Source organism: Medicago truncatula, chromosome 4, assembly GCF_003473485.1.
Source record: "Medicago truncatula cultivar Jemalong A17 chromosome 4, MtrunA17r5.0-ANR, whole genome shotgun sequence".
NCBI classification, from domain to species: domain Eukaryota; kingdom Viridiplantae; phylum Streptophyta; class Magnoliopsida; order Fabales; family Fabaceae; genus Medicago; species Medicago truncatula.
This window is the reverse complement of record NC_053045.1, coordinates 40,684,902-40,700,328: the sequence shown is the minus strand read 5'-3', so window position 1 is coordinate 40,700,328 and position 15,427 is coordinate 40,684,902. Positions and strand designations below refer to the sequence as shown.

At 33.1% G+C, this 15,427-nt stretch overlaps 3 protein-coding genes across 4 annotated transcripts; 2 read left to right on the top strand and 1 right to left on the bottom strand.

Moving 5' to 3' along the window:
* Positions 1-1,947: 1,947 nt before the first annotated feature.
* LOC11444054 (GPI mannosyltransferase 2) lies at positions 1,948-6,000 on the top strand. Of its 2 annotated transcripts, XM_003607839.4 has the most exons (7): positions 1,953-2,480; positions 2,576-2,668; positions 3,234-3,429; positions 4,140-4,318; positions 4,451-4,695; positions 5,018-5,187; positions 5,536-6,000. In XM_003607839.4, the coding sequence occupies exons 1-7, from the start codon at positions 2,071-2,073 to the stop codon at positions 5,701-5,703; spliced, it is 1,461 nt and encodes a 486-aa protein (XP_003607887.1). In that variant the 5' UTR covers positions 1,953-2,070; the 3' UTR covers positions 5,704-6,000. The 2 variants fall into 2 exon arrangements, with proteins under 2 accessions (XP_024637585.1, XP_003607887.1); XM_024781817.2 differs by lacking the exon at positions 5,536-6,000 and having other exon boundaries at positions 1,948-2,480; positions 5,034-5,185.
* Positions 6,001-8,043: 2,043 nt separating this feature from the next.
* LOC11445212 (uncharacterized protein At4g19900) lies at positions 8,044-11,584 on the top strand. Its single transcript, XM_003607838.4, has 5 exons — positions 8,044-9,205; positions 9,288-9,437; positions 9,659-9,793; positions 10,682-10,876; positions 11,045-11,584. Exons 1-5 carry the CDS (start codon positions 8,142-8,144, stop codon positions 11,229-11,231), a joined length of 1,731 nt encoding a protein of 576 aa, XP_003607886.1. The 5' UTR covers positions 8,044-8,141; the 3' UTR covers positions 11,232-11,584.
* A 1,491-nt stretch (positions 11,585-13,075) lies between these two features.
* On the bottom strand, positions 13,076-14,984 carry LOC11445713 (probable polygalacturonase At3g15720). The gene is made up of 7 exons (XM_003607837.1): positions 14,865-14,984; positions 14,612-14,749; positions 14,258-14,431; positions 13,922-14,129; positions 13,733-13,814; positions 13,528-13,636; positions 13,076-13,429 (listed from the first exon to the last, which is right to left on the bottom strand). Exons 1-7 carry the CDS (start codon positions 14,982-14,984, stop codon positions 13,076-13,078), a joined length of 1,185 nt encoding a protein of 394 aa, XP_003607885.1.
* Between the last annotated feature and the right edge of the window lie 443 nt (positions 14,985-15,427).

Sequence of the window (15,427 nt, the reverse complement as noted above, 5' to 3'; positions counted from 1 at the left end):
ATGATTTGTTGAACATTTGGAGAAGTAGAAATTTAAATATCTAGGAGGACGGTTATTGAGAGAACTCTTCCACTACTGTGAGCCAAGGAAAGAAGATTTCATCAGAATTGTCCTTTACCCAAATAAAGGAATGACGATTTTAAGTTCCTCTCGCAACATAGGTGTAGTAAACTAACTGTGGGTTTTGTGATGTGCAATATCAATGCTTACTTCTCTAGACAATATATAATCGTACGAGTATTAAATTATGCCACACATGATTTTTACTCGTTTATGGAAGCCAAAACACTTTAGATCCAATCACATACTGAAGTTCAAATTCTTGAGGCTTATGGATTCAATGAGAGTATATGAAGGCTGTCAATTCTTGATGCTTATGGGTTCAATGAGAGTATATGAAGGCTTATGGGTTCAAATTCAAATTATGCCACACATGATTTTTACTCGTTTATGAAGGCTGTCAATCCAATGAGAGTATATATTTTGACTTATTATTAGGAATCAAACTTAGTGTCCTGATATTTTAGTCGCGATATGTATCTACTACTTGTGTCGGACTTCTATTACTAAAATAGCATGAAGTGGAAATGTTAGATGGATTTAAATGCCTGTTTGGATTTGATTTTAAAATCACGTTAGGATCAAATATAGCTTCCCAAGGCAAGACAAACGTGAAAATAAAGAAGCTAACTTTTTTAGCTTCTGAAAAAACGTGGTTTTTTTCATTTCCACCGCTCTAGCAAACATGCTATAACTTGTGGTGGAAACTGAGTTTTTTTTTTTGTTAAAAAATTGATTTAATTCTTATGTTTTATCTTTACACTTTTAGTCAATCATAACTTTGAAATTCTTGTTTATAACAAAAAAGACAAATTTCTCTAGAAAAAGATAGATTATTACTTTAATTGTTACAATTTGAAAAATCATAAATTCGATTATAGTGATATTTTTAAGATGGTTTTTTCTTTACACTAATATGAATTGGCTTATATAGAAATTAAATTAGGTTGTAATTTTTTTCGTACATCCATGGGCGGACCTGGTCATGACAATGGCATGGTGTGGCAAGTGTCACACTAGTTCAAGCAAATTTTTTTTCTTTATCAGGTCATTGTATAATTTTACTCATATATTAATTTTGATATTTAGTTTTTTTAATGTTTATACATGTGTCTATATTTTTACTCGTATATTAATACGGGGACATATATTTTTTTTGTAATTTATACACATGTCTATACTTTTACTCATATATTAATAGGGGGACCTATTTTTTTTCAATACATGTGTGTATATTTTAACTTATATATTAATACATGATCAATTTTCTTTAATATATACACATGTCTATATTTTTACTTATACGGAAATAACTTTTTGTACAAGGTATACATATGTTTATATTTTAATTCATATATAAATATAGATATCTATTTTTTTTATAATTTATACGCAATTGCGACTTACTTAAAAAAAAAAAAAAGGTGCAATCCGTCCACCCATCGGTATCCGAACATTTAATTCATCTCTTGTAACCTATATAAAATGATATAATTTTAATTCATTTTCAACAAATAAAAAATATATTATTTTCTTTACAATTTTGGTTGTTATGACTATTTTTAATATAAGTTCTTATTAAATTTAATTTTATTTAATTATTTGACAAAAAAAATTTGCCTCACTAGTATTGTGAGGCCATATCCGCCCCTGCCACACCAAAAAAAATAGTTCATTAATCTATATTTGGTGATAAAACACATAAGCTAGTTTACAAATTACAATGGATGAATCGGTTCATTGAATCGTAATGTTAAATTAAGTTAATTTTTGAAGGGGTTTGGTGAATCAAACTAACTTATTATGAAATGACCAAAAATAAAAATAAAGTATCGGATATATCATCCCAAAATAACTCAGTTGGTAAGGGGTCGGGTTCGATTCGGACGCTCCGAAATATGAAGACATAAAATTGAGAGAATTTGAACACCATCAATTGAGGCTTTGAAAAGATGAAACTGCAGTGAAGTGGATGATTCTCACGAAATCGAAATCAAATCCGAATCCAAAATGTTTCAGACGAAATCAAACCTTGATCATCACGAACCATTAGTACTAAAATCAGCAATATATTCAAGAATTCTTCTAATCACCCTAATCATCTTCTTCCGAATCCTAGCTTCCCCTTACGACACTTCCGCATCCCTAAACCCACCTTGCCTCACCGCCACCACCACCACCACTCCAAACGAAACTCACCGTTCACCCATAGCTTCCTCCATCGAAAACGGCATCATTTGGGACTCCGTTTACTTTATTCGTGCCGCTGAATGTGGCTACGAATATGAACAATCCTACGCCTTTTTACCTCTTCTTCCTCTTTTCATTTCCTTTTTCTCTCCTCATAGATCTCTTCTCGCTCTCTCTTCTTATCTTATCAATAATCTCGCTTTTGTTCTAGCTGCTCTTTACTTTTACAGGTACTACTCACTACTACTTCATTTTTTCTTTTACTTCATAATATTTCATTAATTAATTCTGTTTTAATATTTATGTGTCTTCATTGTTGTTACAGACTTTCCATAGCTATCTTGAAGGATCCTGAAATCGCTTTACGAGCTACAATTTTGTTCTGCTTTAATCCTGCTTCTATATTTTATTCATCAATGTAATCTTCTCATTCTCATTTTTGCTTTATATGAGATTTTAAATTACATACATACAATGTCAATGTAAGAGTGGCATTGAATAAGAGTCAACTGTTTTGCCTTATAAGGTTCTGTTTGGACACAAAAACATACTTAAGTACTTATTACATAACACTAATGATGTAAGTGCTTATGTATTATTGTTTCTGTAACAAAAGATAAAATAAAATTTAAATCTTTTCGTATAATTCATGAACTGTTTTCATAAGTTATCATTTGTGAAGACATGGAAGTTTATCAAAATAAGTAGAAAATGGCTTATCGACATGTCATAAACTGTTTCCATAAGCTCTCCCAAATATTCTTGCAAGTACTTATGTTAGTAGATAGCTTTAAATAAGTCAATCCGAACAGGCCCTAAATTGAAATTGATTGTATAAAGTGGCTAGTTCTTATTGGTTGTATAAATTTTTATACTTAACAATGTATGCCCCTTTAACTCTTTATAATTTCTAATATGTAAATGTTGCTTTGTGATTTGGATATTAATTAGTCGGGTCTTTTTTTTGTTTTTTTGAATTGTAGATACTCGGAGAGTTTGTATGCTATTCTTAGTCTTGGAGGAGTGTACTACTTTGTATCTGGAAGAAATAATTTGGCTGTTCTTCTTCTGGCTCTCTCTGGTTTGGCAAGGTCTAATGGGGTGCTTAATGCTGGCTATGTCTGTTTTCAGACTATGCATCGGGCTTATCATGCCCTCTTTCAAAATAAGAATTTTACTGTGAGTTCATTGCTTCTTTGTTCTTTTCTCACATGTTGGTTAAGTGGCAGTGTTGTTTGTCTCTGAGAAATGATTTTGGAAGGATAGTTTCAAATTTTCATTTGCATTTAGGCAATGCCTTTATACTTTTCACTGAACTCCATAGCACTGTGCTCATATTAGTAATGGGTTAAACTAAGGTCTCTGTTCTTTGCTTTATCTTTTGTTTCTGAGTTCGGGCACTTAAATTAACTGCTTCTGGAACTTGCATATTTTACAATGAACATGGTCGATGGCATTACCAGTTCAAGAACTATATCTGCTTCTTCGTTATTTGGCAATTTGATCTCTAAATTTGGTTTAAGGATTATGGATGCCCATGATATTACAGATGGAAGGAGAGGGAATGGTTGGGCACGATATTGTAAATTTTATGTTATAAAAAAGGAAGAAGATATAAGTTCAAGCGTTCTTTGTAGTTGTGTTTTTTTTTTCCACATGTAAATGGTTAGAGTACAAGAAGTATTAGACCTTGAACAATTGGTGTTTCCCCATCAATTTAGGCCTTATGAACTATGTGCTACAGACTGACACATGCATCCCTCACTATTTAGGGGTAGATGTTTTAGGATTGATATCCACATTAACTGAATAGATAAAAAAAAAATTATGCATCATTATTACTCCATATCATAAACAATAATTACTGATTGATTACGTTGTTTGGCCAGTTGGCTTTGCAGATTATTATTGTTGGGGCTTTTCGCAGTGCATGTATATTTGCTCCATTTGTAGCCTTCCAGGCTTATGGCTACTACAATATGTGTGTTGGGCGTTTTCCTGATGAGATTAGGCCTTGGTGCAAGGCGAGGGTGCCATTACTTTACAATTATATTCAAAGTCATTATTGGTATGTCTTTTTTAAGTTCATCATTTCTTTTTCTGAAGTTATGCTATTATGATGCATTATCTTTGTTGTCTATAAATGGATGTTGAAAAATTAAGATGTTCCATTGAAGGCTGTAACTTTATGGTTGTCCAGGGGTGTAGGTTTCTTGAGATATTTTCAGCTGAAACAGTTGCCTAACTTCCTTCTTGCATCTCCAATCCTGTCTCTGGCGTTTTTCTCAATTGTTCACTATGCTAAGTCAAGGCCTCGGATCTTTTTCTCGCTTGGTTTTGACACTACAATTGAAGAAAAGAGCTGCGACGTTATGTTTTTGTCTGAGGATCTCTCAAGGTCCAAAGTAGCTGGCAGTGTGGAGAAATCCTCTGTTAGAATAGAAGGTATAATTCTCAAACAGATAATTATGTCTTGCAATTGTTGTCTGCTTAGAAGTACATTGTCATTTAAGGGATGTCATACCACAATTAAATATATTTTGACCGTTCCCATGTGCTAGTACTATTTTCTGATTCTCTCAGAGTCTTTTGTGTTGTTTGTCTCGTCATTCTTGTATGGTGATATATGTGCACTTATAAGCTACACTTTAATCCTTAATCCATTATTCTATACCTCATTTAAGCACATATGTATTATGATCTTGTGTATTTGCATATATAATCTCTCATTATCTTTGCAACTGTAACACTACTCACTCTGTAACAGAACATTTCAATGTTAGGAAGAGGAAGAATGTAATCAAAGGAGATGTTTCCCATGTTCCCAAAAATTCTGAGCCAGCAGCCAGACCAGGATACTTGTCTGCATCTGTTCTGCCGTTTGTGTTACACTTGGGATTCATGGCAGGCACTGCTTTTCTTGTCATGCATGTACAGGTTAGTGCCAACAGTCTTGCTGACCTCTGCTTCTGTTTATCATGTTACTGAATAAGAGATACAAACAAGTTTCATCTTGAACTTTTGTTAATCGTCTTATCTTTTACACACGGTCCAGAATGTTGCTTAGATATTCTTGGTAGCAGTATAACTGGGGAAGTGAAAACAGGGAAATGAAAATGGACATATTATGTGGACACACGGAAAAAGTGTAGATACACCTTTCATTTTCATTCCTCTATTTTCTGTCTTCCCACCTTTACTACCAATTACATCTTTAGTCGATTCCTATAGTATCTCTTTGTTGCTTCAGAATGGCTGAAGTGTTTTAATTCTCACATATAACAGGTGGCAACTCGTTTCTTGTCTGCCAGCCCTCCTCTCTATTGGTTTGCTTCATATATAATGACATATCCTGCAAGATACCTTAGATGGGGATACCTGATATGGGCATACTCTGCAGCATATATTCTTCTTGGCAGTTTGCTCTTTTCAAACTTCTATCCTTTTACATGATAAGTTACAGAGGTGGTTCTTGAATATCATGAAGCTTGGCACGTGAATTTAAGATGTCTGTTGGTTTTTCGGCCATTTGGTGGTGTTTCTATGTGATCGCATTTGCCTGTTATGTACTAGGCAGTAGTGGGGATAATGCCCCCTTTGTGTAGTGTATCCTGCAGTCTGTAATCATCTGGCCTTAACAAAGTTCAATTTTGTTTTCACTTTTTCTTATTATATGTTTCCTGTTAACAAGCTTCTTTTAAAGTTCAACATATCTTCATTTCCAATGTATAGTCATACTTATGCCCCAAATGATTTTCTTAAATAAAAATAGGAGAGGGAGATTATTATTATTAATAATGTCCCAAGTGATTTATTTCAATTGCTATACATAAGTGTATACTCCCCCTGATTTTAATTATAAGTAAAAATCCACTTTTTAGATTCATTCAATCACTAACGTATTTAGTTTGTAAATACATATCAAATACATTGTATATAGAATGAATCTAAAAAATAAACTTTTGTTTATAATTTAGACTAAAGGAAGTATGTAGTTATGCATGTAAAAAATGTGAGTGATGCTAACAATACTCTAAAAATTCTATTTTCGACAATCTCTTGTTGGATGAAAATTGTGTGCATCCAAACACTTTTTGTGAGGCCTATTTCAAATAGTTGGGTAGGAAAAGGTCTGACCATATTTTTTATTTATTTTTAAAATAGAGAAGATTAAAGCTTTTTAGAAGTCCATTTAACCGTCATCATGAGTTTAACTTAATTGGTATGGACAATGTATAATATATGCAAGGTCTGGGGTTCGAACCCTAGACACACCAAAAAAACGAATTCTAATTAAATAAAAAGATCAAAATATCGACCATAAAAATAACTTTTAGGTAGACCGGATCGGCATAACTTTTAACTCAAACCGAAAATAAATCAATTTCAACTAGCTTATTTTATAGGCAAATTCTATGGTACACTCAATAATTTGAGTGTACCGGTGCACCAAATATTTATATTAATAGTTAAATGAATTGTTTTTTAAAGAAAAATATTACATTCTATCATTTATAATTATAATAATTAAATTTTATTTACCAAAAACATCAACGAAATAAAATTTAATTTTTTCGAAATTTTTATTACTCATAATAGAGAATATTGATTAGTTTTTACGATAAAATGTAAAAATTTAGTATGATTCTTACAAACAATGAAATTATGTTTTTTCTTGTGAAATGATATTTTCTACAAAAATAAATGTTGACAAATATCTATTTATTGCAAAAAAATAATTCTTAATTTATAGAATTTAAGAAACAGGAGTACTGGTACACCTCAATTAGCGAGTGTACCGAAGAAATTTCCTATTTTATAACTCAAAATTTAGCACTCGTTTGGTTGTGCGTTTGCAAACCTCAAACGTGAGTTTGTTAAAAAAAAAAGTGTTTGGGTACTCATTTTTTAAATTGATTTTAGCCCTCAAAATCGCTTTACATGGAAGCTAGTACTTGCACTGGCGGATCTTGAATAAATTTCTTGGGGTACCAAAATTGTATGTAATATAAACTAAACAGTTTCATTAAAAAACAGTGAGTAACCAACAGTCTAGTGGTTGGTCACTTTTGATTATAGTCTGTGGGAGCTGGTTTGATTAAATATAAAAATTATAGTTGAAATATTAAAAAATAAACGGAGGGACTCAAACCTGCGCAATAACAATGAAGCTTCGGCACCCCTTCCATTGCAACCAAAGGAAACAAGTGATATAATTATGCCTAATATCATATATATAGTAATATTGGGGGATGCCATGGCACCTGGGGGTCTCTACATAGATCCGCCCCTGAGTACTTGTAGTTTCTACGGTCATGGCGAAAATTCACTCAATTTGATTTGTTATTTTAATAATAGCTGCGCCCAATTTTTCATGTTTATCCTTTTTTCCATTTTATTCAACAACCTTCAATTTTATTATTTTCCTGACTTTGAGTTAGCAGATTCATTTTTTCGATGAATTTCAATTACGTGCGTGATTTTCTAAACCAATTTTATTTTACGGTAAGTTTCAATTTTTTTCAATGTAGAGCTTCAAAACCAATCTTATTATTTTCATCTTATATATAATATTTAATAATCTATAAAAAAATCTATAAATAATTGTCAAAACAATTCTTTCTATACAAAATTGAATTTAATGATACAAAATAAATTTAAATAATTATATAAAATAAAAATTAACTCTAATTTTAATATATGTATTGAAACTCTTTTTAGTAATTACACATTCAAAATCAATTATTCAAATTATCCAAACATCATTAAGAATATGTTCAACTCACCGCAGAACCAAACATAATGTTTTGAAATCAATTTCAACTAAACATTGCCTGCCATTGAAGCAAATGTGACAAAGCGAAGACTGAAGAGAGACCAAACACGGAAAAATGCTGCGATCACGACGGCGGTCACCTTACGGGGCCTATCTCTGCGCCGTAATCTCCGCCGTCCTCCTCCTTCTCTCCGTCTCTCTCCTCTACTCCCGCCTCTCTCTCTCCAACTCCAATCCCCCCTCCAACCCCCGCACTCTCCTCTCCGACTCCATCTCCGATGAAGATTCCGATCTATCCACCACCTCCGATCCCATCGACGAACTCGACTTCATCGACCTCGATCAACAACAACAACAACAACAAACCCAACCTCCTCCCACCAATCCTTACTTCTTCGATCCCATCACCTCTTCCATTCGCAGATCCTTCAAAACCCCTCCCATTTTTACTTCTTCTATCACCACCGACGATTTCACCATTCTCTCACCTCCACAAGATCCTTCAAAATTCGCATTCACCTCCGATGACATTCCCCTCGACGACGAAGTTCGACGAAAAGCTACAGTCATTACATCAATTGAAGACGCGCTTCTTCTCAAATCACCTTCTTTGAGAGAGATTTGGGGTGAATGGTTTGATAAGAAAAGTGTTTTTCTCAGAAAAGATAAAATGTTGAAATCTAGTTTTGAAGCTTTTAATCCAATGCTTAATCCTCTTCTTCAAGATCCTGATTCAGTTGGTGTTTCTTCACTCACTAGAGGTGATAAAGTTCTTCAAAAATGGTGGATTAATGAGTTCAAAAAAGTTTCATTTTCAGTTCATAAAAATACTAATAACAATGGAAATTTAGTAACTGTTGCTAAAGGTGGAACAGAACGTAGAACTTTGAAATTGAATGATAATGGTGATAATCATATATATGCTGATGGTAATAATTGGGGTTATTTTCCTGAATTGCCATTGCGTTTATCGTTCAATGATTTCATGGATGCATTCTTTAGAAAGGGTAAATGTGTCATGAGGGTTTTTATGGTGTGGAATTCACCTCCTTGGATGTTCACTGTTCGATATCAGCGTGGTCTCGAGAGTTTGCTGTTTCATCATCCTAATGCTTGTGTTGTGGTTTTCTCTGAAACAATTGAGCTTGATTTCTTCAAAGATAGTTTTGTCAAGGATGGGTAATTAATGTTTGTTTCTTCAATTTCATGTTTATTTTGTTGTTTGAATTTTGCGTTTTTTATAAGGATTTTGTTCTTTCAGATACAAAATTGCTGTTGTTATGCCAAATCTTGACCAGTTGCTGGAGGGTACGCCTGCAAACATTTTTTCTACTGTTTGGTTTGAATGGAGAAAGACAAAGTTCTATTCAACTCATTACAGTGAGCTTATTCGTCTTGCAGCTTTGTATAAGTAAGTTTTCTTGGTTGCGTTGGCTAGTATTAATAGGTATCAGTTGCTTAATTATAATTGTAAACTGATTTTGTGTATAGATGGTGTTCACTTTAGCTTTAGTCTATTAGTTGACTATTTATGCAGTGTAGTCAAATAGCGGCACTCTAGCGCTATTGATAACACTGTTATGATGTATACATCTTGGGATATGGCATTGACATTGTCTTCTGTTTTATCAGATATGGTGGGATCTACCTAGACTCCGATATCATAGTTTTGAAGCCAATTTCTTTTCTTAATAATTCTGTTGGTATGGAGGATCAAGCTGCTGGAAGTTCTTTGAATGGTGCTCTTATGGCTTTTGGGAGGCACAGGTATTGTTAGCATGTTTTCTATGGAATGTTTTCATTTTGTAAACAGCGTTTCAAGGAAGCTATTAAAATGAAAATCATGAACTCATAATAATGATTCTATAATGGTCCGATCTTTGACGAGAATTGTTTTTGTCCTTTTGCTCTCTCATCTATTTTTATAACACCTGATAACTATGGTATGATCATTTCACCGAATCCACTTCTTGATAAGGCTTAGTTGGTGGTGTGTAGTTGGGGTAAATTTTATATTTGAGTTTTGATCCTCTCCATTTCTTAATGAGATAGAGACCTCCAGTTCATTGCATAACACACGGCTGAGATCCAATAAATCAATTTATTTACTTTTTTAGAAAAATAAAGTAAAATGTTGCTGATAATGCTTTGAATTCCAACAGCTTGTGTACTATGTATCTTCCAGCCTATGGGTATTGGGAGGACTTATACTACTTTTTCCTGAAATCTTATTCGCTAATAATTCAAAAAAATGCGATTATGTCTTACTATTTGAGATGATGATTGATTTTCTCTTCACTAACAAAGAAAACCGCTGCTCGTAAAAAACAGTTTCCTTCTTACATGAGTTAAGCCATGAAAGTAGGATTCTGTTCATTAGTATCAATATGCGGTTAAATGAATGACGCAAAATGAAATTCTAAATAGTGAGACCTTGAATTTTAGATATAGCCAATTACAAATATGCATTGATTTGAAATATCGTGTCATATATATTGAGGTTGATTTATGAACATTCTGCTTTAAATTGCTTGTTGCCGACTTGCCGTGCCTTTTTGAAACCAAATTGAATGATAGAGTGATGGGGGAAAATGCCATTAATTTGATTTGTTTAGTATTGAACATTATGTGAAATCCATTCTTTGTTCCATGCAGTCTGTTCATAAAGGAGTGCTTGGAAGAGTTTTATATGACATATGACGATAACAGTTTGAGATGGAATGGTGCTGATCTATTGACGAGGGTTGCGCAAAAGTTTGTAGGAGAGGAGAACAAAACTATTAAACAGTTGGAGTTGAATAAGGAACCCTCTCATGTCTTCTACCCCATCAATTCTCACGACATCACAAGGTAATTTGACATTTCTCTCGATTAGTCAGGAATATACTCGAGATAGGGTTAAATAAAAACTACTTGTTGAGACATTCAATTCTAATTTGGAGAGTGAGACTGCCTCTCTTTTTTTCTTTAGTTTTGTACTGTGTTCTTGATCCCTAACTGAATTAAACCCGCCAACAGATACTTTGTTGCACCAACAACAGAGATGGATAAAGCACAGCAAGATGTTCTGCTTGAGAAAATACTGCACGAATCATTGACATTTCATTTTTGGAACAGCTTGACTTCTGCTCTCGTCCCAGAACCAGATAGCCTTGTGGCCAAGCTTATGAATTATGCATGTATCCGATGCTTGGAGTTACTGTAAATACTAAGTTATCCCAATGCTGTCTTGAGCTACCATTCTGTATCACATATGATATCAGGAATGATAAGTAATCGGCAGGTTCCTTTCCATGCCACTGTACAATTTTGTATTATGTTTGTAGTTGATTACCTAAGTAGACTAAGGCCGGTGGTATCGAATGTTCATATGTTACAACTAACAATGTAGAATGTATTAGTGGCTCACCACTGCACGGTTCTGACTTCTGATGGAACTGCAGTGTGTAGCTGATAGAGCAAGCTGTTTGTATTACTCCATTCAAGTAAATATATGTTTGGTCTAAACCTTCGGGAGATCTTTACCAAAGGCTAATTGCTCATGCTTGCCAGCAATAACCACTTTTTCGTGTTTTTAAGGCTCCTTAAGACAATTCTTTAACAGGAAAAAAACAATTCTTGTATCTTTTCTTTAAAAAAATTGCACGGTGACACAATTACATTGCCCAATAAGGGCAAAATTGGCATTGGATTGTAGGGATGACGGTACAAATGTAGATGCATAAACAGTTAAACGGAAAAAGGGCAAAACTGGCATTTTAAATGGTTTGTATTGGGAAAGATACAAATGTAGGGGTACTTTTCCAGTGCCTTAGAATAACGTTTGAGGTTCAAAAAATTTTACTTGCTCGCTTGTTCTCTCTTTGTGAACTGGAATTTCTTTTTAAAAAAAAGTGAGGGAAAATTGGAAAAATAAAATGAAATTTTTTGGTTTATAAACAAGGGTAAAATTGGTAGTTCGTGTAAATAAAATTTTATGAATTTATTTATCTATTTTTGTCCATAAATGAGCTGGCCGGTGCAAAATCATTCATTTGTGGAATTTAGTTTACTTTGAATAATACATGCATGATTTCGTAAAGAAAGAAGATCAACCCAGAAATTCTTTCAATTTTTTTATTTTTATCTACATAGAAATTACGTTTCAAGAAAATATTCTTTTTTAATATAAATATAGTACATTCCTGCAAAAGTGTCTCTGTTTGTGTGGCGTCTTCTTCATAATAAACTCCCTACAAGGAATAATTTGTTGTGGCAAAGAATTATTCAAGGCAATGACACTAGTTGTGTTTATGGGTGTGGAGGTTTGGAATCAACATCTCACTTATTTTTAGAGTGCGGTTTTCCCAACAATGTTTGGCTTCCGGTTCGAAATTGGGTAGGTTTATTTACGGTGTCTCCTTGTCAGTTGCGACAACATTTCATGCAATTCTCTTATATGGCCGGCATGCCTCAAAGTACTCACTCTGTTTTCAAAGTAATTTGGTCTGCTTGTGTATGGGAGTTATGGAAGGATCGTAACAACGTGTCTTCAAAAATATAGGTAGGTTCTCATCCTTCAGTTCTTATTGAGAAAATCAAACTGAATTCTTTTTTATGGCTGAGAGCTAAATGACCATCTTTTACCATTAGTTATCACGACTGGTGGCAACTAAATGATATTTTAACGACTGTTTGGGTGTTTACTAAATGATGCTTTTGTCTGATGACACCTTGTTTCTGTAAACATTGAGCGGTGCTTCTCTTTAGCACACCTTGTGCGAAGATTTGCATCGTTGTTGTTAGTATATCATTTTGGTTTGTGAAAAAAATATAAATATAAATATAAACTAGAACAAAAGAAGAAATATTATTGATAGAGCATAAATAAAAGGGGCTCATTCTCAACCAAAAGAGAAAAAAGGAAGGTCTAATTACCATTCCCACTAACTAAGGCGTGGACCTATTTAATCTCTTAAGAAACAAAACTTAAGAATTCATTTCCTAAGAATCTCAACCAAATTGTTTATTTTCCTTCATAAATTTTGCAACTTTCTAAAAGATCAAAACCTAAAGACACGATACTTGTGGATTACAAGAAGAGCATGACCCTTGTACACTATTGCATGATGCAGATGCTTTCTTTCCATCAAGATCAACTATGTCGATATCTTCAAGTATAATGTTGGTGCAACCAATACGAGCACAATTCAGATCAATTGCATCCTTACCATTTGTGGTTCCACGAATGTTGCGGAAAATAACATCACTCACTTTTACTGCTTTGCTTACACCTTCTAAAACATTGTATTTTGTTTTGAGAGGTTCTAAAGCGTCGTACTGTTGATCAATAATCACAGGATTCTCCACTTTAAAAACAATAATATCTTCATATGTTATCTTTCTAGCATACCCAGATCCTCCCTAATTTAACCAAAACAAAAAAAAAAATTGGCACTATTATTTATAAATAAATCACTAGAATGTAATTAGTTATCCTATGAACTAAAATCAATTCATACCGTCCATGTCTTGATTCTAGCACCATTTGTTGTTTCTCTAAAGGTGATGTTTGACACATGTATCTCTTCTACCGTGGAATAATCCCCATCTTTTCCAAGGCTTCCAACACTATATATATATCGACCAACACATCCAATAGAGAGTTTAGAGTTTCTTAAAATGTTGATGAAAGATTAAAATCATAAAATTATTTGAACAACTAACCTTATGCCATGACCAGGTCCACACTGAATATCAGTTATGTAGATGAACTCGGTACCATTGTTAATGGCAATGCAATCGTCACCTATAATGAACAATAAATAAGAAATTTTAAAAATATAAATCACATTAATTAATTTTTGACTTTGTGATCAACATAAATATATGATTAGAAATAATCTAGAACTAAACCAGTTGAAATGATTGAATGCTGAACGGAGATGTTGGTTGATGTTGAAATGTCAATCCCATCGGTGTTGGGACTATCCTTTGGAGCAATTATATGAAGATTAGAGATTAAAGCGTCATTGCATCCGACTATACTTATATGATTTCTGGGGCTGTTGATGTGTTTCAATGGGCCAAGTTTTAGATTATCACATTCAAGAATTTTAAGAGCCTGCATATATATATGTTATACCAAATGATTAATTAATTATACACTTTAATTCCAAGACTCAAAGTGTGAGTTTGTATACTATCATTTTAATTTTAATATATACTCCTCTTTGGATAGAATTAACTTACCGTTGGCCTGATATGGCCATTATTGTTCCACCATGAATCACCTTGGCCATCAACTGTTCCACCACCGTTGATAATAAGGCCATTTATGTTTGAGAACTTGATCCAATAATCACCATCATTATCGTCCCATTTCCAATTTGCATTGCTTTGTGGAGCAGTGATAGTTCCCATTATCTGCAAAACCAAATATTTGGTACTCATAATATTAATAAATACGAGTCAAGAAAAATAATTTGAATATTGAGGTAATATGAAGAAATCAACATAATGAAATTCTGTACACATAGAAAGTGAGACATATTTTCCCTAGCCATGCATATGTCTAACTAATTTATTAATTCCCTTATAACGTACCTTAACACTAATGGTTGTAGATTTGCAAGGACCTTGAAATGACAAAGGTTGCAACATGAAATTTTGGCCTTCGGGTATGATAAGTGTCGGGGTATCTCGAGTTGAACCACACACATCTTGCCATGCATTCGTAAAAGCCTTTTTGCAAGAAAGTTTAAAAGTTGTATCAGATTTGAAATTTTGTTTCATATATGAAATAAGTATATAAAAATAATTGCATGAAATGAAATATGAAACAATAACAAAAATATACATTTGAATCATCCGTATGGCCATCGCCTTTGGCACCATACTTAACAACATTGAAGTAATTTTGGCACAAACAAGGTGAAGCAATGACAAATATTAGGCAAAGAACAAACAAGCCTTTCATCTTTGAAATAAGAAAAAACAAATATTTCTAAAGATGATGATTAAATCTAGGTACTAAGCTTTTTTCTTTTTTTACCAAAAAAACGAAGTACTAGAATCTCATGTAGTGAAAAATTGAAAAAAGAACTACAATTATATAATGCAGGATACTTCTAAAATAATGGTGTATTGATTTCTATTTTCAAGGTCTATAAATATGATTTAAATAAAAACAAAGCCGTTATTGTTCTGAAATTTGATTTTCATTATGGTTAGTATCGTCTTCAATAATCTTTAATGTCAAATATTATGCAAATATGTCTCACTTGTTCTGTAAGGAATTGGTAAGTTAGACGAGTGACTCGTTTCTAGTAATTGGTAATTGACTTTGTTTTTGAAGGAATTGGTAGTTGACTTTTGATGAGACTTGAAAATAATGATTTCTGCAAATAAAACTAATTAACT